Source organism: Pithys albifrons, chromosome 2 (assembly GCF_047495875.1).
Source record: "Pithys albifrons albifrons isolate INPA30051 chromosome 2, PitAlb_v1, whole genome shotgun sequence".
Lineage (NCBI taxonomy): Eukaryota > Metazoa > Chordata > Aves > Passeriformes > Thamnophilidae > Pithys > Pithys albifrons.
This window is the reverse complement of record NC_092459.1, coordinates 62,903,463-62,929,153: the sequence shown is the minus strand read 5'-3', so window position 1 is coordinate 62,929,153 and position 25,691 is coordinate 62,903,463. Positions and strand designations below refer to the sequence as shown.

At 40.0% G+C, this 25,691-nt stretch overlaps 1 protein-coding gene across 1 annotated transcript in view; it reads right to left on the bottom strand.

Annotated features, from left to right (window-relative positions):
• The window catches only part of NOX3 (NADPH oxidase 3), a 42,697-nt gene that overhangs the window by 16,305 nt on the left and 701 nt on the right, over window positions 1-25,691 (bottom strand). Inside the window, exons 2-9 of the mRNA XM_071549275.1 lie at window positions 25,587-25,682; window positions 25,280-25,390; window positions 23,406-23,490; window positions 14,864-15,009; window positions 11,614-11,795; window positions 8,732-8,861; window positions 1,465-1,557; window positions 144-397 (exon numbers count right to left, since the gene is read on the bottom strand). Coding sequence (XP_071405376.1) covers window positions 144-397; window positions 1,465-1,557; window positions 8,732-8,861; window positions 11,614-11,795; window positions 14,864-15,009; window positions 23,406-23,490; window positions 25,280-25,390; window positions 25,587-25,682 — 1,097 coding nt within the window. The remainder of the gene's footprint in view (window positions 1-143; window positions 398-1,464; window positions 1,558-8,731; window positions 8,862-11,613; window positions 11,796-14,863; window positions 15,010-23,405; window positions 23,491-25,279; window positions 25,391-25,586; window positions 25,683-25,691) is intronic.

The window sequence follows — 25,691 nt, the reverse complement described above, 5'->3', positions numbered from 1 at the left end:
GGCATAATGTATTTATGGACCCAGAAGTACAATCTAATACTGTATCATAAAGAATACACACAAAATTAATTAAAGTTAAAACATTAACATTTATTTTAAAAGGTAGAAATAACATTTTAAAATTTATTGTTTATTATTCAAACCTTGGTAACATCCACAATTCCTTGAAAGCTTTTTCTTCTGCTCCAAAGGCCTTGAAAAGGGCTGCAGTCCAATTCCCGACAAGGCGTATGTGAACACTGAAGTAGTCATCCTCAGGAGCTGAGGTGAGGGTGAAGGGGTGCCACTCCAGCTGAGAGACAGATGGGCACTGTAGAAAGATATATTGACCTGGTCCCATTTTAAAGCCATGTTTCTTCATGTGAAGCTCAAGGACGCCAGAAGAATGTCTCACCACCTAAACAATAACAAAAGGACCTTTCTTTCAGAAGAACAAATGTTCACTTTCCTTAGGTTACAGATGACTTTGCAATTATGTTAATGCAAATTGGGATGCACAATGATTTTTAACCTGCATGTTACAGTGTTGCTGATGCCCAATAGCTTAAGAGCATGTACAGTATGTATTGTGGGACAATGTACTACTTGCCTTCTGAGCATAAGAGGCAGAGGAAAGGTTGTAACAATTGAACAATTTGTCAACTTACTTAGTATAAACCGTGCAAAATTATTTCTTAATTGATTAGAAAAATTCCCCAGGTTTACTCTCATGTGACACCACTAACATGGGATTATGAAGAAAAAAGCACAGTGAGCTCAATTCTAATATACTTTTATAAAGAGGCAATCTCAGTTAAGCAGCAGTTTTATATATCATACATAGTATACTGAGATTCTCAGATCACAGCCATTCTGTGAAATCAGCAGCAAGACTTATCTGATGTGCTGTTCCACTCACACAAGATATGCCTGTTTCTGATCCCCAGTTTGATAGTTGTAGACTCTGCTTCAGTAGCAGCATTCTCCATCCAGTCTACTGTGACTGAAACAGACCCTTGGCACACAGAGATATTTACAGCTGGGAGAAATTGTTAGAGTGGTATTAGTGAAGCTTTGACTCTATATGCTAACTGGTAATATAACCCTTCATCTCCTTGGAAGCCTCCAGATTTTCAAGTAAAAAACATGTACTACTGAAATTGAGGTTGTCTCTGGCATTAACCACAGTGGAACATGGTTTTAGTTAATTAAAAAGAGAGACCCTCTGCACAGATGTTTATGTTATGGTGGTGTAAAGTCTGGTACTTCATTAATCAGGTTTGGTGTCATATGGAATACTGTTACAGACTTGATATTGGAATAAATGCGAAACCTAAAATCACTACTTGGTAATGATGGAAATGTTGCTCAAGCTAAGAGTGAAAAATTAGATCCTAATATAGAGGAGTTACCTAAAAATGATAAAGAAACCATGGACATAATACTGGGGTTTTTTTATAAAGACATGCAAACTATGTTACATACCTTAGTAATGACCACCTTTTGTTGAAATCTCCAAAGCCTGACAATTCTTTCACAGATGTACAGCACCATAGGACTTAAAACCCATTTCCAAGCCTGTAGAAAATTGCATATTAAAAAACAACATTTATTTGAATGACTACAAAAATACTTTGCTTTTCTGGTTTCATTTAGAGGGTAGCCTAAAATGAAATTATTTGATTTTCTTTTGTGATTTTTGGTTCATTTTTCTCAATAGACATTTTTAGTTGCTGGTGCAGTTCTGGCTTTCTTGTGGAACAGACATATGGCACTCCCTCACAAATGCACTCCAGAAGTGGTGTTAATATCAACCTGTTCTCTGGCCAAGAAGAGCCCTTTAAAATCTTTTCCTGCTAAAAGGCAAAAAGATAAATCTATTTAGGTGTTACATGTAGATGTCATTGTACTTGAAGCCATATAGATGCATATATTTATACAGTATTCCCCATAGCCTTACTATTTTTTTTCTCTTCAGAGTCTAAAATATTTCATAGATGTCAGATAGGAGTAACTCTTATTGTCAGCTGTGAATTTTCTGATGGCACATGGGTAAATGTTAAGTCCCAAATATTCAATTAGAACAATGAGATATGTTTCCATTTAATCCATCGGGCAGCTCTGTATCAGTAAGTGATGTGGTTTTGTTTGGTTTGGGTTGGGGTGGGTTTTTATCTGCGATACTAAGTTGGTTATACCTTAAGTATTGCTGATGACTGCTGTGCTTTTACTTGCTAATTGTGTGTACTGGTCACTGGAACAATGAGAGATACTTGGCTCTTCAAGTATACTATCTGATTTCACTGAGTTGCGCTGATAGCTAAGATAATTAGATATAATTACATCTTCATTATTTAGAAATAATCTCTTTTTTTTTCCTGAGAAGACATATTGTTTTATATCCACTTTTTAAATTACACACTTCTCTGGGGACACCCCCTTGTCGCGGGGGAGAAGCTTGCGTGCCCTCATGAGGCTGTGTGCTATGCTGGAGGTGGTTTGTGCCGCCGGTAGGGTCTCCCATGGCAGACAGGTCTCAGCTGAAGGGTCGGACAAAGTGTGTCCACGGGCAGGGTGGGCTCGCTAGCCGTCTGGCAACCATCCTAGGAGAAGGACAACTCCAACCCTAAACCCGGGCAGATGGAGCTCGTTTAGCCCTGTAAGGCCATTCATCTAAGAGAAGGATACTCTAACCAAACCTACGTCCTGAGGTATTCGCTGTCACCGTCCAAGCTCGCTAGGCCGTGGCAGATGAACCTTAGGAGTAAAGGGTGGGGCCAGTTCTGCACACGCTGTGCCTCACCTAAAAAATCCATTGCACAGGCTTGAAGGGTTCACCCACATTGCAAAGCCCTGTAGCGACAGGGGAGGGTCGAAAACGGCAGGTGATAGGAAGCAGCTGGAAGCCGCAGACCCAGCCCTGCATGCAGACAGTTTAGGATATTGGTCATTAGAGACTTGACCCCGGAGATGACAGTCTCTTGCGGCAGCATCCTGAATGACCAAGCAGCCTTTTCTAGGGACAGCACTGCTTGCTCCACACGGAGAGGGGCCTAGCAAAGGTGGCCTAAACAAAGCTCATCTCCACACCCGGTTGGATAACCGCGGCCAACCAGCATCTTCCATGCGGTCAAACAAAACCAAAGAGATTTCAAAGGCATACACCTGCCTGCAAAGGTGTGCTCAAACTAGCACTCGCATGTTGGACAATCAGAACCATACTTGATACTGGGGATAGTGGACGTCCTGAGCGTCATTCTGCTCTAATTGCCCACAAACTGTCATGGCTCAACATTGACATTGCTGCTCTCAGTGAAGTTCGTCTTCATGAGGAAGGCAGCCTTAAAGAACATGGTGCTGACTACACACTCTTCTGGTCAGGCAAACCCAAAACGGAAAGACACCTTTCAGAAGTTGGCTTCATGATTAAAAACTCCATTGCCTCCAAACTTGAAAATCTGCCGACAGGTCATTCTGATCACGTTATGTCCTTACGCCTCCCTCCACACAACAAGCAACATGTTGTTCTTTTTAGCGTATATGCCCCAACTCTCCAAGCTGACCCAGCGGAAAAAGACAAATTCTACACAGACCTGCGCTGCCTCACCCAAAATGTTCCTGCAGATGATAAGATCATAATCCTTGGTGACTTCAATGCCAGAGTAGGTAAGAATTCTGAAGCCTGGAAAGGAGTCCTGGGCAAGCATGGCGTTGAAAACTGCAACGACAACGGACGTCTCCTGCTAGAGTTTTGTGCAGAACGGCAGCTCACCATCACCAACACTATCTTTCAACAGAAAGACAGCCTGAAGACAACCTGGATGCATCCTCGATCCAAGCACTGGCACCTCACTGACTATATTTTAGTACAACAGAGAAATGTCAGTGATGTCCGTCATACTCGAGTGATGCCGAGTGCAGAATGTCAAACAGACCACCGCCTTGTGCGCTGCAAGCCCAAACCCAAGAGAGGCAGCATTCCAAGAAGGAGGCTCCAAGTCAGGAATCTTCAAATAGCCACAGTGAGAGACAGCTTCCAGGGAAACCTTCAAACTAGATTTAAAGATAATCCCATGGATCCCTCTCCTGAAGCGCTTTGGCAACATATTAAAAGTTGCATCCTGCAGTCCTCTGAAGAGTCCCTAGGGTTCTCCTCCAAGAAAAACAAAGACTGGTTTGATGAGAACAATCAAGAGATCCAGGAATTGCTGAAGAAGAAGAGAACTGCTCACCAAGCACACCTTGCTCAGCCATCTTGCCATATAAAAAAAGCTGCCTTTCGTCTTGCATGCAGTAAGCTTCAACAGAAACTTCGAGACATCCAGAACAAATGGTGGCTCGACCTAGCAGAACAGACACAACTATGCGCAGATTTGGGTGACCAAAGAGGATTCTATGAGGCCCTGAAAGCAGTGTACGGACCCACACACCAGGTTCAAAGCCCCCTACTAAGTGCAGATGGTCAACTGCTTCTAACAGATAAAACCTCCATCCGGAACCAATGGTCTGAGCACTTTCAGACTCTCTTCAGTGCCAACCGTGTAGTCCAAGGCTCAGCAATTCAGCACATTACACAACAACCGGTGAAACATGAATTGGATGCAGCCCCTACTATGGGAGAGATACTCAAGGCCATACAACAGGTGAAAACTGGCAAGGCAGCTGGGGTTGATGGAATTCCACCTGAAATATGGAAGCATGGAGGTCAAGCACTCCATACCAAATTCCATGAGCTTGTTGTGCGTTGCTGGGAACAAGGGGAACTACCACCAGATCTCCGTGATGCAGTCATCATCACCCTGTACAAGAAGAAAGGAGGAAAATCAGACTGCTCAAATTACCGAGGTATTACTTTGCTCTCCATTGCTGGTAAAATCCTTGCAAGAATACTTCTGAACAGATTAGTACCCACTATTGCAGAAGATCTTCTACCTGAAAGCCAGTGTGGTTTCAGAGCCAATAAGAGCACCACAGACATGGTGTTTGTTCTCAGACAACTGCAAGAGAAGTGTAGGGAACAGAACAAAGGTCTCTATGTAACCTTCGTTGACCTCACCAAAGCTTTCGACACTGTGAGCAGAAAAGGCCTGTGGCAGATCTTGGAACGTTTAGGATGTCCCCCCAAGTTCCTCAAAATGATCATCCTGCTACATGAGGATCAGCGTGGACAAGTCAGATATGGCGATGCACTGTCTGAGCCCTTTCCGATAACCAATGGTGTGAAACAAGGTTGCATTCTTGCACCAAGTCTATTCACAATCTTCTTCAGCATGATGCTCCAAAGAGCCACAGCAGACCTCGATGAAGAAAACGGCATCTACATCCGATATCGTACCGATGGAAGCCTATTCAACCTAAGGCGACTGAAGGCCCACACCAAGACCCTGAATGACCTTGTCCGTGAGCTGCTTTTTGCTGATGATGCCGCCCTCGTTGCTCACACAGAAGCAGCTCTGCAGCGCTTAACATCCTGCTTTGCAGAGGCTGCTGAGCTTTTTGGGCTGGAAGTCAACCTGAAGAAGACGGAAGTTCTCTACCAACCTGCACCTCAAGAAGTCTTCCATCATCCTCACATCACCATAGGCAATTCAGAGCTTAAGTCAGTCCAGCAGTTCACCTATCTGGGAAGTACCACTTCCTCAGATGGTAAGATTGACAAAGAGATAGACAACAGGCTAGCAAAGGCATACAAAGCCTTCGGAAAACTCCATAAAAGAGTGGTCCAATAAACACCTGAAGAAAAGTACAAAGATTAGTGTCTACAGAGCCATTGTACTGTCTACTCTTTTATATGGGTCTGAATCCTGGGTCATCTACTGCCACCACCTGCGGCTTCTCGAACGCTTCCATCAGCGCTGCCTCCGTTCAATCCTAAACATCCACTGGTCTGATTACGTGACCAATATGTCTGTTCTTGAGCAGGCAGGAGTCAGCAGTATCAAGGCCATGCTGATGAGAACACAGCTGCGCTGGACAGGGCACATCTCCAGGATGGAGGATCACCGCCTTCCGAAGATTGTGCTCTATGGTGAACTCGCCACCGGCTGCCGCAAGAGAGGAGCCCTGAAGAAGAGATACAAGGACTCCCTGAAACAACACCTCAGCCTTGGCCATATTGACTGCCATCAATGGTCCACTCTGGCCGCCAATCGGGATTCATGGAGACACACCATTCATGACGCTGCTGCTTCCTTTGAGAATGCACGGAGAGTCAGTCTTGAGGAGAAAAGACAACGCAGAAAGAACCGTTCATTGCCAATGTCACCTAGGGAGACGTTCCGCTGTGCCTTTTGTGACCGGACCTGCCTATCCCGTATCGGCCTTTTTAGCCACCAGCATGCTTGCAGCAAGCGTGGGTAGTGCCCTTCTCAAATCTTTGTTCGCGAAGCCTAGCCATGATGATGATGATGATGATGATGAAATTACACAGCTCATTCTAGCAAACTGAATACTCCACAATGTGGCTTAAAATCTCCAGAGGAACTTTACCTGCTAAAACATTGACTTTGCTCCACAAACTGGATAACAGGGGTTATAAAGTATCTTTTATGAGAAGCAAGCCATAAAATTATGTGGCTTCCTTTAAAAGCGCTAAGAGGATGGAGCAGCAATTTCCCAAGGTTAAGTCTTGAAAATTAAATTAAAAAAAAAACAAACAACCAACAACCGAACCTCCATGATTTAATAATGGGAAGAAACCAGCATAAGCCAAAAGATTCTCAGTTAAAGCAGAAACTCAACATATCCGTTGCCCCTAAACACTACAGGTGTCTCTGCACAGTGGGTAATCTTATGTCTTGAATATATTTGCATATATGAAGCAACAATAATGATGAGATCTGTTTTTCTCCCTTCCATTTGTGCTACCTGTAAATAAAAGCATGTGACAGGAATGATAAGGTTGCAAGCTACCCTGTGAGAGAGCTCAGCTGAGATTTTAAATATGCCATTACTCAGTGCAATGGAGTATTCAGTCCAAGATATCCTTTGGCTAGGTTGGGACAACAGGTCATCCACCAGGAGATATGGGCTCCTAAGAAACATGGCTCCTGGGTGGCTAATCAGGGCATCAGTATTCTTGCTCAAGTAGTGTTTCCTCCTATAATGAGAATGAACTGAGGTGGGGCAGTGATGGCTCAGGAGAGGCTGTGAGGATAAAAGCCAGGTGTCCCAGGTGCAACAGAAGTGCTTCATCATCCTCAGCAGGAGCCAGATTGGGCTCCTTCTTACCTACTGAAATATGGAGCAGGGGAGCCGACGTGGCATGACTTAGAAAGGGATTCCATCATGGTAGCCTCCCCCAGGAGCCATGGCCAGCAGGGCGTGTACTGTGGTGTCACTTCACACAATCTCAACTGTGCACAAGGCTGTCTCCTCCCTCCTCAGTCCCACCTGCACCTACCACTGCCAGTGCTGTGCAAGCCTCGCCATGGCTATTTAGCCTCTGAATGAATTTGCGCTATTTGTCTGTGGTGTCTAGCAGGTATCAAACCACAGCACATTACCCATCCAGCAAGGCACTGTTCGTATAGATGATCTATATGCCATATGGTATTATCATAATTCATTTAAAGTAATGTGACTTTGCAAGTATGGCCCTGGATAGGCAGGAAAGTGTGACAAAATAGGTTTAACACAGAGAAGTGGAAGTTCTTTCCAGCTAGTTTTATGATAATGAATGTCAAGACATGCTGTTGGAAGCAAACTTGTGTCTGTATTCACGGTGTGTAGCCATGTATTGATTTTTATGGCGACATTGTAGCTGAAATTTTTAGAGAGGCATTCATTTTCTCATTAATATGCAGGTTGGGTAGTGGGTAACAATAGTTTAGTTTAAGAAAAATCTATGTCAGCCATTAAAAGAGCTACCACACACTGAATGCTAATTTTTCTCCTTTTCTTTAGGATTTCCTTTGGTATGTTTTCTCTTTTTGGAAGGAACAACAAAAACTTGCATATGAGCAAGCTAAATCTTGAGCTGAAAATGTTAAATGATTTTGTTTGTATGCAAGACATCTGACATACTGTACAAGTCTGCTACCTAATTACCCCCTGTGGATTTGCAATCTTGTTCTAGCAAAACCACTCTTCCATGGGACATTTTTCCTGCCTTTTGCCTTTCCCTTTCATAATTCATTGTTTCAAATTCTCTCCTTTTTACCTAACTTAAGAGATCAAGGCTGGACAATATGAAGCGTGTGCCCCAAAGCAAGGACATAATTTTCTCTCCAACTTATTCTCCCTTGGTATTTAAACTATCCATACTAAAGAACTATTAGTTAAAATAATAATATTAATTTGCATCCCAGCTTTACAGTCCCATTGTGTTTTCTGTATATCTGCCCTCATATGGTTTTCACTTGCAGGCTATCTTTTGTGCAATGAAAACATCAAGGATATTTGTGATACTGAATAATTCAAAATACACAACAGATTTAAGTAGAGTACAATGCTGATATTCATACCCTTCAAGGAGAATGTTCACTAGCTAAAGGATCTTCCAGGATCTTCTACTATTAATGACACCAAAAGTGTATAAAACAGTCTTCATCTCTACCTGTTTATACTTATTATAAAGGAGGTTGGTATCATGATCTTGATGCACGGGGAGATGTTATGAAACAGGAATGTGAAACTCCTCTCTAAATATGACACTAAGTGCCAGTACTAGCATATGCTCCAGCTCCCTAAGACATTTAGCCTCTCAAGGAAGGACATTAAATTAAAAGCAGAAGACAAACATCACTCTTACCACAGGTTTGTTGCCAGAAAACTGCGGTAAAGGGCATTGAGTGGCGTTCTCCCATTCCCAGTAGTGATCTTTACAGTAAGTGACATTGTGAAGCAGCAGACTCTGAGGTGTTTGACCTCGGACAAGCTGACTTAAAACAAAAATTTTCATTAGTGATATGCTTCTTGCCAAGGTTTCTGTGCATCTCTAGGTTCTGCACTAGCAGTCAAATGCCAATTCTGAGATAAATGAAGGTTTGAGAACTGACCATTTCAAGCCTGTTCTGCTCTCCTGTACACATTCCCTTTCCTTTAGTTTTGCCATGACTTTAACCAAAGGCAAGAACTGTATTACAGGATTAGTATGCATCAATGCAGCTGAACTGTAGAGAGTCCTTTCATAGAAAATTAACATTTTACTGTAGGTGGCAAAATTTGATTTCCAAGTTCTTTTGAGCAGGCTCTTTGACCTCTCTGTATTTGAGCATCTGATATTGTTTAGTAAAATGATAACATTTAGTAGTGACAAATTTCTTTTTCCTTTACTAAATGCATTTTTAAAGCTACAAATAAAGTTGGAGGAGTGTAATTAGATGTATACTCCCAAAACATATTAAATTCTAACTTCTTTACTTATGAGAACATCAATGATGTGAATTTTTCCAAAGATATCAATCCTGAGCAGTTCCGTTTAAATGGGTTTCAGCTGGTGTTGATTATAGGTACAGAAGTAATATTTTTAAAGGGAAATCCTGTTTATTTCATACTGTTTGTCTTAATTCCCATTTCCATACTTAGCTTAGCTCTGCCACCAGTTTAGGCAGAAAGACAGAGAGGGAGGTAGGCTTGAGTGAGTTTTGTTCTGCCACTTGGTAAGGAGAAAGAAGTGGGAAATGGATGAAACCTTGGGGTTTGACTGCTTTTCATAAATGAAGTAGTGCTAGGGATGTGCTGAGACCAGAGGAAGCTTGCTCTGTTGTGGTGCACTCCCAGCCTGGGGCATGTAGCTGGTTGAATGGTATCGACAGGGCTGTTAAATAAGTTTTCCCTTTACAGGGAAGTCTCTTGCTGGGGAGTGTTGTTTGTCTGTCTAGGCAGAGGGAGCTTACTAAGCTGAAGGTTTTAGAGAGTTCATTATACTTGTTTGAAGTTAGATTCTAAAAGTTTTGCTGGAGAGAGGGGGGATGAGGGGCATTTTAATCAGGCCAGGACATAGTTTTGATCATTTATTTGCAGATATGCCTCTGTCAATTGACTAATTGGGCCAGTTTCAGGACCACTCAGAGCCAACCTGTATGTGGCAACCCCCAAACCACAAGGCAAGAGGTGAGAAAAGTAACACACCACAAAATATTGTACTAGCCTGTTGCCTGCCTCATGGTGATGCCATCCATGACCTCCAGAGAACAGGCACATGCACACACTGGTGGGGGTTCAAGAGTTTCTCTGTGCAAAGAGTAAGGCTCTGTATGTACTTCAGTGGTGGGCTATATCACCTAAATGTTTTGTGAAATAGACATAAAAAGTGCATTATGATAATGAAGACAGGCTGATGGGGTTTTTAACAACCTGGTCTAGTGAGAGGTGTCCCTTCCCATGGTAGAGGGCTTGGAACCACATGATCATTAAGGTCCCTTCCAACACAACCCATTCTGTGGTTCTGTGAACACCCTCAGATCTGAAAAGCTTTACTACAGTTTGCAGCCATTTGTACACTAGCTAGTCAGCAGGGAAAGATCTATGGAGCAAAGCAATCTTTTTTGAGGGCCTTCAGTGGACATGACTGAGGGTTACCTAGGGCTTGGGACTAGGACTGAGCTGGTCCTGTGAATGGATCACTTGTTAATGCTTGGCACACAGCAGTGTGTTTTGGTCAGTGTATTTACACCCCAAACACTGAGTTATGCAGCCCAGGGATTGAGTCATGATATGAGCCAAATCTAGGGAGTGAGGAAGACCGTGAGATTTGCCATAAAACCACACTCACTATCCGAATTAAAATGTGAATGTAGATGCACCACTGCAGATTCACATGAACACTATTACACAGAAATGAGAAAAGGAAATGCAGGATAGCATGCAAGGGAGAAGCAGAAGATGTCAATGGAGCTGGAAACAGAAGATGGAAATGTCTTCAGCACTAAGAACCTTCCTGCTCTCACTCTGCACTGACTGGGGATTTATTAGTCCCTGAGCTTCTCAGGGATGGTCCTCCGCATTTGCTGTCCCTCAGTTTAGAAACCAGAACCCTCTACCAAGAGGACAGACCTTCCTCTTGTACTGGGTAACAGGGAGACACTGAGCAATAGGTCAGTCATCCATGTCCATGTAAGCCATCTGACTGGGCTAGTCAAAAACTTGTTTGTTACTGTAGTTATTTAAACTTGGTTTGTAATACAGTACCTACTTCTACTACATAGTATATCTCTTTGGAGAGGAAATTTGGGGTTCTGTTCCTTCCAGAGAAAGTAGGTCAAAATAACTTTCCATTTATGGATATGGAGGAGAATGGATGAAGAGATATCTACCATAGGGCAGATGACATGCTGAAAGCTTTTCAAGCTTCTACAAGGTTTCTTGCAAAAGCATAAATTACTAGTTTGAACCCACAGAGATTTGATTCCTTATGTGTAATGCCCCCAGTTCCCAGGCATGAAAGTTCATTCATTGATAAGGCGCAGGTTGTAAGATGGTAGGAGAGCAGCTGAAAGAACTAGGTGGCACTTTTAGCCCTCACAAAAGTGGTATATTTTAATTTCAAAATGTTTTCATTTTGCAATCTGTCTCCCAGCAAAGATGCCAGCAGTTTGTTAATAGGAAAAAAAAGCACAGGATTATAGATTTGCTAGATTTGCATTGTGTTTCATCTCAAACTGTGTACATATACCCTATGCAGACACCTACCCCATACCATGGATTATTAAACCAGTGAAGAAAATCACAAATAGGTGATGGGTATACCAGAACACCTCATAGAATGACCTTCTGATGAGCTCAGTGGATGAAGTAATGATCAGAATGAAAACCACAGTTATCACAACTCCAGTTATTCCAGCTATGGTGGTTAGTACTTCTCCTATTGTGCTCTAGAATAAGAATACATTATTAATATTAGTAAAAGTAATAAGTATTAGTTATTGTTATAATTGTTACTTTTATTACTATTTCTGTTACTGTTACTATTGTTGCTTCTATTACATGTGAAGCCAAAATGTAAGACATATTTTCAGCATAGTAACAAAACCAGAACAAGACCTGGAGGCAAGACAAATCATTTCATCACAGAACAGCATAGAAAAACATCCCTCTGCTCCATTTCCACTCACGCTTCTCCCAAATGGATATGTAAATGTTTGCTGCCACTTATTTGTGTCAGGAATTGATAGGAGGATTTTAGACAGTCTCAACCATACTTTTATCAATTTTACTTATGTAAAAGGGTCTGAGAAAAAAAAATTAGAGAAATTACAAGATTAAACCTAGAAATGTAATAAGCAAAACAGCACTAGAAACCAGCTTATTAATGTGAGAGTGTTAAAGTGAGGTGCTAAGACAGCTGCAACCACAAAGGTGTGGATCTCCTTTGTGCTTACTTTACTTCAAAGTCTGTAAGGTTGTAGGAGCCCCGAATGGTGCACAAAAATGGCGTACTGTTATTCAATGTTTCTTGTTTACTTTTTCCTTACATTTATTTGGAGATATATTGCATAATACTCAGGTTTATTTTTTAAAATACATATTTATATTTACATTTCTATGCTTGTTAGTGGCGAAGCATTAACATGCTGGGCTACAACATGTTCCTTCTTGTTCATGACTCACAGACATCAGCACAGATCTGGTACATCTGTCTAAACCCACCAAAATAAACTGAAGTGAGAGTGAAGAGGTATTTTGAATGCAACAGTCAGATGTTGATTGCAGTTATAAAGTGCAAATTGTGAAGAACAACAATAAAAATCTCACATGCAAGATGAGAATCAAGCTAAATATGCTAGCAGAGTGTAAATTAAGTCCCCATTTGGCCTGAAAAGTGTGTATATCTGTTTTCCTGGTGCTTGTGCACATGAATGCAGGAGCTCAGCATGTCTTCTGGATTCTGAGTTGGTTCTACAGCTTCAAACACTAGCAGAAAAAAACACCCTATATTGTACTTGTAAAGCGCACTTATTTGATATGGAAATTGTAGAGGTGAAAAAATTCCACAATGCCATTTTTACAGTCACTTGTTACAGTAAAATCATTCTTTCAAATGTTCATACTTGACAGCACACAGTACATTTTCAAATTGGTACCTGTGAAGAGTGTGTTCAGATCCTATTACATATTAACAGGATTGATCTAGGTGATATTTTGAACATTTCCACTACAGTGGCTAGTTTGAATTTTGAGATGAAACAAGGAAAAATGTCAAAGACACTTAGTATATTACTTCTAGGGAGGTAGGATGAAACTGAAAAGAAAGCCTGAGTTGTTGATCTTAGAATTTTTTTCTCTGAAGTTAGAAGCAATCTTTTGTTTGCTTTCCTTCATAATTTTTGAATTCTGAGTGTAGCTACTGAAACACAAGTGGGTGATAAAAGAAATATAAATATTAGAAGTTAAAGTCTAGACTGTAAATTGGAAGGTAAATGTATAGTATATTACTGTAAGATACCTGGGAAAGGATCTCAAAAATGTCTAGCCTTCCTCCTCAAGGGTATTTAGGATCTTAATGCTGATTAGTGGCCTGCATGATTATATCACCATGGGAATGCTCAGTGGAGAAAAAAAAGCATGCTGAAAGATGGTAAGTTCCCATTCAAAGCTCTGAGTTTTATTCTGCTCCTGAGGAACACCTCAAGCACATGCAATGAAAGTGGTCACTGGATGTACTGAAAGATTGTGTAGCTGAGCCCTTGGCTTGCTGTCCTGTTCTGATAAACCTGACTATTTTGTCTACACTAACATGAAGACTTTTCCATTCATGCCACTGACTACATTAATTTGCTTGATTTTCTTCAAATTTGAGAATTGTTTGCTTGTTTGTTTTGAAAGATGCAAACCCCACACTATCTAAACTGGAGAGGAGCTAAGAAAAAGCAGGACAAGCCTGGCAACTGAAAAGTGCTAGTGAATCCTACCAATGGTTGTCCAGCCATCATCTCACTTTGTTTCTTGTTTCCGTGGAGTGCATTGCTGGTTGAAAGAGCCCCACTCCATGGTGTTCAAGCAGTCCTTAGTTCATGCTGACTATGTGGAAATTTTTTAAAGAGCAGAAACTATATGTATGGGCGTCTCACTAGGGCCATTTCAACCCTGTAATATGGAACAGTATGCAACAGGATACACAAGGAAACATATAACATAAATATGATGTATACTACCATGGAATAAGGAAAAAAAGCTGTTAACTTTTGCATGGTTTACATGGCTACTCTGCAGCAAGGCTCTGTTTTTCTACATGCATGAATATTATAAGGAAAAGCTCATAATGCTGTTATGGGGTATCCAAGGAAGCGGACAGGAGGCACAGTCAGTTCTTTTCCCAAAGCAGACAGAACCACTTATTTGCAAGGTTGAGGAGCCTGTAGTCCTGCTAGGCTCTGAAGAGCACACAACAGCACTAGCTTCCCACTACACTGCTTCCTATATGCAGCAGGCCTTTGTGTGGTTTTCAATGTGCTCTTCCCTGGGCAGCAACACTCGACGTGTAATGAGGCAGAATCAACCCCTAGATTGGGAAGATGCTGCACAACCATGGGAAGAGGCAAATAGCAAATGTGAAAGAAATACTGTGAAGTGCCATTGCTGTTTGGTTTTTTTTCTTTCTGAAAAGAAATTGTGTTTGTTCCACGTATTGATAATTTTGGTTTGGTTGGTTTTTTTTTTAGTTCTTTGCAGGTTCATTTATTTGCCTACTATTCACAACACTCCTTTATCCTCCCCCCACCAGCTGTCTCCTGACAAACTAATTAAAACACTGTAGACATTGCTTTGAGCTGAATAACCTGAAAATTGCAGCTCTGAGTAAGTGTTTTCAGCTAAAATTGAGGTTAACCTTTGGCAGCACCTTCTTGCTCTGGTTAAAAGGCTTTGAAATACAGTTTTACTGGCAATAGAATCCACAGAGGAAAACTTTTCAGATGAGGAAAACCAAAAAGTGACAGCCTACTGTTTCATAGGTCCTGATTGGGTTCAAGTAGCTTTCATTTGAGCTCTTGCCAAGACCAGAAAGTTTATTTCGTAATGCCCCAGCTTCTTTCGACTGGCTGGTATGATACCGCTCGATGTTGATCAAGTGGGCAACAATATGGATGGCTGCATGAGAGAAAGAGTAGTGTGAAATTACAGACACGCTGTATGTGTCCACAGTGCCAGAAGAACTTCATTATGCATACTCTGAACTATTTGAAAAGCTTGGGCATAAACTGAGAGTTTTGCATGGGTTAAGCTGACAATAAAAAGAGAATTTTATCAAATGCCTGTCTGATATGAAGCAACTGCTTCCCTTTGGAGAGGGGAGCAACAGTTCCAGGGTCACCTCCCAGGTTTACAGTCAAGTGCCCTGCACTCATCAAAGAAGGACCTCTTGAGGGTTGATAGAGAAGTGTTTGCCTCTGATTTTAAATTGTTCAAAATTAGGCAAATTTATTAAAATTCCTATTTTTTTATTAATATACTGTGATGCACCATGGTTTACCCTTGCTACACGGGACACTGAGTTGACTGTTTTAGGCATGGACCAGTTTGCAACTTACACAATTGATATTTAAGAGATGCACTCAAAATCTGTTCCCTATTAACAAGTATCTGTAGCATTAATTTATGTAGATGTAGCCTGGGGAAGCCACAGGAACTATGACTTCAAGGGAGAAGTGCAAATCCCAGTGTTAGATCTGACTTGTCCTGAGCATCATATATTGCCTCTACTTCTGGCCTGCTCTCAAAAGGTATGTGAAATCATCAGTTTAGAAAAATGCCTTAGACTAAAGTAAGAACTCCCCTGTAATTATTTTACTGGCTGGAAAGAGGATAATTTCAAGAGTGGAAAAGGAAGAACTTAATTTTTGTATTGGCTAACATAGATAAAGTCGTAGGTGCAGAGTTTCATTTTTTAATATGAGAGATTCTCAAATCCATTACAGGAAAGTTGTAATTAATGCAAAATATTAAAAGCCAAAGCATAAAAAATGACAATGAAAAATAATTATATGTTTACAGTAGAGCTATTAGGATATGCTATTTCTGTTAGTAATAATTAGCTTCCTGTTATCATCTCTCCTTCAGTGGTTATATGTTTCTGTCCCTGACCATTTAAAAAATGTTTCTAAAAGACAGTAGTTGTAGTAAACCAAATATGACCTGCTTCTCTGAACAATATTCTCTAAAAAAAAATAATTAAACTTTTTCTTATTTCTCTCTTCTCTCCCTTTTTCTCTCTTCTCTTTTTCTTTTTTTTTCTTCTTTCTGTTTTCTTTCCTCCTCTTCTCCCCTTTTTTTTCCCTTTTTTCAAAAATTGTAACTATGTGCATGAATTTAATGTCTTACTGTGCTAGTCACTGTGTAATCATGGATGAGAACACAGGACTTTGCCCAAGAACTTTAATGTTGCTAAGTGTTTTATGTGCTTACCCTCCCTCACTCTACATGCTGGAGTCCAGCTCCTCTGCAGCACCTGGGGAGAGCTGTGTGCATGGAAATATGAGTTAAAGTAGGATTCTGGCCATGGCAGTGTTTAAAGCAGCCAGCGCAAAAAAAGGTAGAACATTGCACTCTTCCCCCCAGCAGAAGGTTATCCCAGGTGTCCAGGCTGGAGAGAGACTATTTTCACTCTACTTCTGAGGCAATTCTTCTAGAGCAGTAGATGAGCTGTGGTTGGCTGACTGTCAGGTTGCACTTCATTCAAAATATAGTGTTAGCTTAGGGACTTCCCCCCACCACTCCTTGACACCTGCTTCACCTCATTGCCACATGCTTAGATATTCACTGGGAGATGAAAGACCTATTTTAAAATCCTTGCTGCATTAAATGTAAAGTAAGGCTTTAACCAAATCACATTTCCTAGTCACTGGGCTGACTGGATATTCTCTTTTCAGCTGTGTCCTGATGAAACTCTTCATAAAAATAATCATGCATTTATTGACACGGTCATCCCAAGTGAGCATCTTGAGCACCCAAACTGCAAAATCAGGCTTCCATTTTTTCTTAATCTTTGGCCCAACAAATAAATTATTTATAGAAGCTGCAATCGCTTCAGCAGAATGGAGACTGAATCGAAATGGGTATGAACTGCACAGAGATAAAATGAGCCTGGAAATGAGAAGACAGATTCAAGCCATCAAAGGAATGAGACTCTAAAATAACCTTTCAATAAACGGGATAATGGGATCAAGCAATCTAAGCAGCTTTCAGGTGAAGGTTGGTCATTTTATGAAATAGTGTATATAGTGTGACTGTGAGCATGAGTATTGGATTCAGTGATTGGGCATGTCCTGAGTACTTTCTTATGGATTAGGTGCTGCATGTGAAACAGTCTGGCCGGCATCAGGCAGGAAATGGTTCCCAGAGCCTGCACATGAGGGTGCTCCGAGCACCTCAGCAGCTCTGGGATGCTGGAAGGAAGGTTACACTAGACCACAAGCAGTGAGTGAGATTGTGTAGATTCAGACTGTTAAAACCCCAAATCCCAAGAAGCTCTGAGCTGCACAGTTTAGGAGACAGCTGTGTGGGGGCTGTGACAATCTGTTCTCCAGTGTATAAGCAATATATAAACACTGTTGATGTATTTAAGTTTAACAGCCCTTCTAAGTGCTGAGTGGGAAGAGAGGAACTGTTCTTACAAGGGGCTCCTTTCAGAAGAGATGTGTTGGCCTGGTAAGGATCAGATCCAGCTGGAAGAGAACCAAGTCATTGCTTGATGAGGACCTGATTTCTTTGACACCTAAAAGAGCTCAGTTGCAGGACAGGAGTGTGGGGTAACAGACTGCTGTCTTTGGTAAGTTGTGGAGTTACATGGTGCACATAGTCTGGTACTGGCCTAAGAGGAGAGAAAACTTTCAAAGGGTGGAAAGCCTTGACAATTAATCTCTGAGTGGACTTCCACTAAGCATTTTTATTTTGGCATCACTCATGATTAATGTAATTTGGGCTACTTGCCCTCTATACCTGCAGGATGCTCTTTATAACTATGATGTAATAGTCACCACAACCTTGGGGCCATGTGAGTTTCACACAGTTAGGATCCATAGTGGTGGTTTACCAAGGGTTCCCTACAGACTCTCAGTTGGAGGTTTTGTACTGTCCTTGCTCATTTAAAATAGCAACATCGACTAGATGTGGAGGTTTGCATCTGTGTTCCTAGCAAAACGCACTTTCTCCCTTTCACCTTCCAAACAGAATTTTTTAAAGTGATGCTGCAAACTGTGAAGTATTCACATGAAATGATGACATTTCTGTTGTTTAAAAGGTCATAACATTTTGCACTTTCCTCAAAGTGCAGGGTTATATATGATTTGTACAAATCCTAGTCATGTCAGCAGTAACATGAATTCTAGTGCTGTTTGGTAGATGCTGCGTGCTGAGAATAAAATAAGGTGGTATTTTCCTCCAGACAGACAGAAGTCCAAATTTCCTAACAGAGTCTAGTCTTGGACAGAAAAAAAAATAGGTTGAATGGATACAGCTTCTCAAGAAGGTCTCAAGCCTAAGGTTCAATGAAGAATAGTGATGTTACAACTTTTCCCTGGAAGGAGAGATCTGCTTTCTGCAACCTAACCTAGTCAGATTTTTCTGCAGGCTGTTGAAGGACACTGATTTTTCCGTATGCATATTGTTCTGTTTCACTGTGTTTCTGTTAATGGAAACATCATCATACCTTCTTCTTTGGGATTTACCACATCTTCCCTTCTAGGTGACATTCTCTCAAGTTTTCATCTGACAGGTAGAAGATATTACAAGTGTAGAAGACTTCCAGAATGAACAAGAGAGTTGTTAGGGTTTTTTTTTTTCTGCAAGCTACTCTTTGGTAGATATTAATGTACAGAGCAAAATGATACATTGATAAATATTAGCATTCAAACTAATGATGTACTGAATATGTTGGTTTACTTGAGTCTCCCATGAACTTATATATTGCCTGGAGTGTTATTAGATTAATAACAAAAAGTTATTAGATAACAAAAGTTATTAGATTAATAAGCAAAAAGGATGCAATCTAAAAATACCCGGATGGTAAGAGTAATGAAAAGAGCTAATTCCATTTTCAGTGTGGTTCATTTAATGTAGAATAGTTGTAGCAGACTAAAAAGTTTGGCACTGAACACATTGCCATTAACTAAAATATTTTACATCCCTAAAGTGCATTTTTGAAGGTCTTTGCAGTTCCAAAATTAATATGCAGATTTCTGAAATCTGAGCTTACAACAGTTGGTTTTTTTTTTCTTGCACCACTTAGATAAGTTAATCATGAAAGTCAAGTTTAAGGTACTACATCTCAGGATCTTCAATTCAATTTTTTCCTCACTCTGCATTACCAAGTGAAACATATGGGATAAATCATCCAGTCTTTCAAACAAAGTTCTTTTTTATAAGTGCTCATGAAGACTGAAGGATTTTGAATGTTGTTTTTAACAACATCTGGAACCTCTGAAGCACTTAACATCCATTAATTTGTATTTGACCCTGAGTTGTTCTATCTTGTCCACCTCTGAGATCAAATAAAAGATTTTATTGGAAGGAGAGAAGTAGGAATAGAGTTGCTATTAAAGCATGGTGTTTACTGTACATATTCTTAAATACAAAGACATGTAATTAAATTATCTTGAAAGTCTGGTCAATTTAGCTACTCTTATTCAGCCAATTGTGCCTTCAGTGAAGCATGCACAACTCTCCTTGAACTAAAAAGAAATTGCATGTGTTTATCTGAGGAAAGAATTCACTCTCTGTTTTTCTGCATGCCTGTACAGGATAATAATCAAATTGGACCTTGCTGCTAGCAGTTAAATGTTTTGGTTAACCAGCCTATCATGATAAAGTCAAAAGGTCAAATCCTGGCCTTTCTGCCCACAGTGAAGAGAACAGCTTTCCAAGCAGATAACCCAGGCATGAGGAATTCTGTCCCCAACCAAGCTTGGGTTCTTCCTGCCATCCACTGCCTTGTGCTATTTCTAGCTAAACAGAATCCTTAATTTAACTTTGTGTTTTGTTTGTAGACTAAAAAAAGCACAAGCTGTGTAAAAATTAAAATAGTGACCACACATATAGGATTTTTTTTTAGTAATGGTTATAAACATCAAAGAAGAACATGACTTGGACCATTTTTTATTGGAGCTGGAAACTTAAAATCTTTAATTTAATATTGTTTCCTTCCTAGTGCTTGCACTAAGTCTGGATTTAAACAATCTGACTGAAAAAAAGGTTTAATGGAAGTTTGATTTTCTGTACTTTCTGGAAGTATAACACTGAGATACCAGCTAAACCTCTTTTGAAGATAAGCATCTGGTTCCCTGAAAACTTAATTGCTTACACAAAAATGTGACTCAGATCACCAAAGCCCTTTCACATAGTCCACCAAAAAGTGGTTGAAAATGGAAAGGTTTTCTGGTACTTGTAGCTATAGATTTTTCAGTGTTTGTCAGAAGCCTGGCATCACTGTACTTCTCTCTACATTTTGCATGTTTTTAAAGAAATCACACTGCTGGATTTTTTAAGGAGTTAGAACCACCATTTCAAACAGCTTCACTACAAACAACCTGCTGTTCTTCCCCTATTTTTCCTTAAAAAGAAGTTTATTAATATCATAATTTAAAGCTTGTTCGGGCAAAATATCTACATAACCTTTCTGCAAACATCAAAACAATGCTAGAATTGGTTTGTTCTTCAAGACCTGCACAACATGTCAAAGTAAAAAAAATATCCCTTCAATCTTCCCCACATCAGAAAATGTATGAATGCACATTCTTAAGAGGGTAAAAACAACAAGAAGTAGGAGGTATACATAACATTATTTACTATTTCTTGTAGGTATCTTTAAGTTTCAGACCACTGCCTTTCAGTTGAAAAGTCTCTTTTGCATTAAAAAGCACAACATTATTTGCACTGATCAAACTGAGAGTGCATGAAACTCTGATTTTATTCTAGCAAAGTTACTGGTCTATAAGGAAGATTTATTAGTGGCTGAATAACTCCCAGACAGCTCTTATCACAGACAGGCATGCAGAACACAGGAAGCCAAACTAAGCAGAATTCCCTTTACTGAATTTTCAATGATGCCCTTGATTATAGATAGCATTGTTTACTCTCTCTCTTTCCTCCAACTTCCCTCTTCCACTAGTTTCTATTATATCCCTTTATGACCTGACCAATTAAAGTCTGCTCTTGAATTTGTATTAGAGCTGATGAAAAATTAAAGGTACAGATGTACTCTTCCCAAGGCCACACACACCTCAGCTGAGCTGGCTGCCTCTTAGAAGTCAGACGATACTAATGTTGCATTGACTATTTTTAGTATGCTATTAAATAAATACACTGGAATAACACCACCTGGCAAGATGAGAATATATGTTACTCTAATAATAAACGAGTCTACAATTTTATTTTGGGAGGCTAAGCTTACTGATCTAATCTTCAGATTGGTTTAATTTCTTGCTGCCACATTTAGGCTATTGATCATACAGGGGACATAATTAATTTGACTAAGAATTACTAAATTGCAATAGACTGATAGGAATTGACTATGTTTTTGTGTAATAAAAGGCAATATAGGTAGTACTTGGATAAATAATGTGTCAGTTGAGAGGAAAATGGCATCTATTTACACATCATTTTACCACTGTTAGATTTTATTAAAAGGGATTTCGTTTACTTGTGGGGGTACCTTATTCTGAAGCATTCCCTTGCTGTCCCAATTCATGCTGTAGATTTTTTTTTTATGCATTTGGAATTTAATTTCAGACAATTGAGTTTCTGGCTATTGTTTACCCAAGCCTCACTATACAGTGGTGTAATGTTTTCCCAAATATGGGTTGTTTCTCACTTCCCTGTTAGGGAAGCTTGAATTCATAAGTTGTTATGCTTTGTTCATTACATTTCCCTGTACTGTATTTTCTTCCTCAAATATCTCATCAACTATTTGTCTATTTGATATTTTAGAAAAACAAACAAATAAAACCAACCCAAATAACAACAACAAACACTCACTTTCTCCCTAGAGAGTGATAGAATTAAATGATAATTCTTCCTGTCATTTCACATCAGCTCCTGTGTCTTTTTCCTTGGAATTACTGAAGCCATAAAGTAATCACTTTTTTGATAGAGTTGCACTTCCCAAATTGTCCACTTTAATGGACTAGCAAACTTTTTAATATGAATGTAGAAACCAAAAACATAAAAGGTTTGACTATGCAGTTTTACTTTCTTTCTGGAGCCTGACCTTTTATACACCAAGTAGAAGTTGGTTAATTTACATTTCAGGGTTGGTTTATTAATAAAAGAAGCAATGTTGCATTCTGTAGGAATCTGCTTTATGCTGAAACTGAGCTCTAGTAAATGAATGGCCATGACAGATGAGTAAATCATCATAATACACTATAAGATGAATGTTTGCATCCCCTAGCCATCCCTGCTGAATTCTCTAGCACAACATGCAAAAGACAAACTTTAGCTATTGATTCCTATTGACAATCCTGACTTCATATTCTTGTCTCACTGCATGAGGACATTAATAGCCTATACACTCAACAGCAGCTCCCTCATTCAGGTTGAAAAAACATATTGGGATGAAGATCCACCCTGACAGCCTGGGGATAGAACTGTTACCCTGCAATGTCTTATGCTTGCAAATAGCCCTGATTAATTCCTCTGTCTCCTTCACATTTTCTGAGAGATCTGTCTCAGCTACCTCTCCATCTCTATGTGTTCATGTCCTTCTTTTTATTGGCTTTCTGTGCATTCTTCTCTGCACATCCCTCTTCCTCATGCTTTCTCTAGTTCCCCTTATGTCTTCTGAATTCCTACAAGCTTCAGTCTTCCCTACGTCCTTTAACTACCTGGGGAATAGGAAGATGCTATTCTTCTTCCCAGACAGGTGAACAAACACCTATATCTCAGTAAGTCACTAGGACCAACAGAACAGATACATTTTGATCTCAAAATGCTGTTTTTCCCTCAAGGGGGCTATTAGTTCCGCATACCCATAACCCACTTAAAATAAATATTTAAGAATTAATTGTTTTTGAGACTGCTACCTCTTTCAAATTCAGATTAAATTTTATTACCTAGTTGAAAAATTATTGAAGATGTAAAGGTGAACAGATGGGGGGGGGGGGGGGGCTCGTAAGCACCATTTCCTTAGGAAGTCGGACAGTAGTCCTATGTCATCCCCCCAAACATGTACCCTTAAGGATTTACGCAGAGTTATTTACACTAAATGTTAACAGCACACAAGTTGGTCAGGTTTATTAAGTGGCAACTGGTAGTTACAATTCAGCCTGAAGGTTTATTGCCTTAACAGTCAAACTTTTTTCAAGCAGAAAAGGTTATAAATGGTTAATCAGATGGGACTCCTACACATATTTAAAGCTGCAGTCAACAAATGATTGCACTAAAATAGCATGTCTCAGAGCTGATGGGGATTACAGCATTAGGCAGAAACACTGTGAAATTCAAAACAGTTCAAAGGCAAAGAAGAAAAAAAGATAAAACCAAAAAAGGCTTACTTGCATTTACAGCTATTCCATAGGCAACCATCTTGTGAAATGTGATGTTTTTGTCAAGCTGTCTCTTCAGTGCTCCTCCACAGCACTTGGTGAAAAAGCAGAACTAGTTTTATAACATTCTTTTAGTGTTTAGAACTCACATTTTGAGAAGAGAAGAGTTCAGTACATTTAAAAATGGAATATTGAAGGAATTCAGTGGAAGTTTTGGGCTAGTTTGGGGTTTCAGGTAACTCTCCCACATAGTGATGCTCCAGGGTTCCTGAAGCTATTCACCCTATGTAGGTGGCTCAAAAGAGGGCTTAATTAAGCTCTGCTATTTTCAGCTGTGATTTTTGAGTGTTTTATCTGGGCTGGCAATTAATTAATTTTCTTTAAAAGAACACCAGACTGAGCCACCACTGCTTTGCAAGCTCAAGTTTAGCTGTATGAGCACAGCTGAACTGCTGGCAGAGCCAGCTTGCAATGAAAACATTTTCTCTGCTTTCATGAAGTGCACACCCCAGAGGGTGAGGCTGTCTAGACCTCAGGTGGCTGCATGCTGATGTGTTACCGAGCAGGCTTCCATTATTGGAAGTGCTCGCCAGTTATGTGCTCACGCCCAGCTGGATGCCTCTGCAGAGCCAGCCTGGGGCCAGCCGTGGGCTTCAGTGGCCAAAACTAACATGCTCTGCTGGAACCTAGACAGCCCTCATGGACAGAATTCAGTTTCTGAATGGTGGTGTGGGTGTCTGGATTGCTCACATGATCTGGCATGATCCCATGCCAAAGATCCTGGCATTTATCCACGTTGCTTCTCATTTAATAAGTCTTCCAAAAATCTGGAGCACTGTAGGGTGCAATGTCAATATCCACAGCACCTCCTTGCAGAGTCACTGGATCCAGCCGGGTGCTGACCATGCTGGAGCCTGTCAAGTTGCTCTGTACTATGCTCCTCAAGAGCAAAGTATTATCTGTGAGAAGAGTTCCAGTTCTCTTAGTTCTTACTCAGCATCTAAGTGGGCATGCATATATTTTATGTAAATTCACAAACTGATTCAGAAGGCCAAGACGACTGGTTTTTTGTGAAATGCTCAGCTCCTATACTCGATTACATAAGTGTTGCTCCCCAGCTTAAAGACTGCTTGACAGCTAAGTCTAAGAATCAAGGGAAAAAAAGAGGCAGAACTGAAACAAGAACCAGCTTACAATAGAATAACTGAATATTACCGTTTCTAAATTCCTATTGTTCTTGGAGTCATGAAGAGATCAGTGTTTTTTTTACCCAAGCATTTGGCATTGAAATTGCTCTGACTGTGATAATTCAATACAAGTTGAAGCTGCAGTTATAGAACTAAAGTGTTTAGTACTTCCTATGAGTGATTCCAAGGTTAATGTTAATGTCTCTGAGCAGATGACCACTCTGTTACAAAATCAGGTTTACCACAAACGAAGACCTGACTGGTGGCTACTCAGACAGAAGGGTTTAAACATACACATTATTATCCTTAGAGCATTTTTATCTATCTGTACATTTTCTTTCTCCAATTTTCACTTTTCAGCTACACAGAATACACATGATGGATATATATTTTCTCTATTTGGCCAAGTTGTATTATTATGTTCCTTTTTTGTAGTTTCTCACTTTTCTCTTCATGACACCATGCTATGCAGCAGCTGCCAAAATCAGTGTTGCATTTAGAGCACTGTGTTAAACAAGCCATTTGTTTCTCTTCAGTCATGAATGCTGACAATTTAAATGGTAATAACTAGGCAATAGTGTACAGACTTCTCTATCAAAAATTAAAATTCCTTGGAAAATGTTTGATATGGATAATACTGCTGAACTACAGAAATAAGAAAGAGGATAATATGGCTATTTGAGAAATTGTACTTACGATGCTTGCTCCTCTTAAGAATGAAATAAGGTTTCTACAGACTGGTAACAGGATTAGCATGCAGTTAAAATTAAGGCATGTTGCAGAAGCTCTTGCCCAAGCCAGGGTTGACTGTACATATAACAGTATAAAGAAATTAAATTACAAGCTTGGTATAGGAAGTGCAAAAGAAAAAAATATTAATATAATACTCTTATATGGAAAAATTACTATTGAAGCGCCAAAAGATTTATGAAGGATGCAAGTAAAATCAGATTATGAATACAGTCTTACTGCAAAGCCCTTTAACAATCGAACTCAAACTTACTCCCAGCATAATCCGTGTATAAATGTAAGCGTTGTCATCTTCATACCAGTGGAAGGTATCAACAAACAAATAGAAATTCAGTCCCAGCCACACCAGCTACAAAGC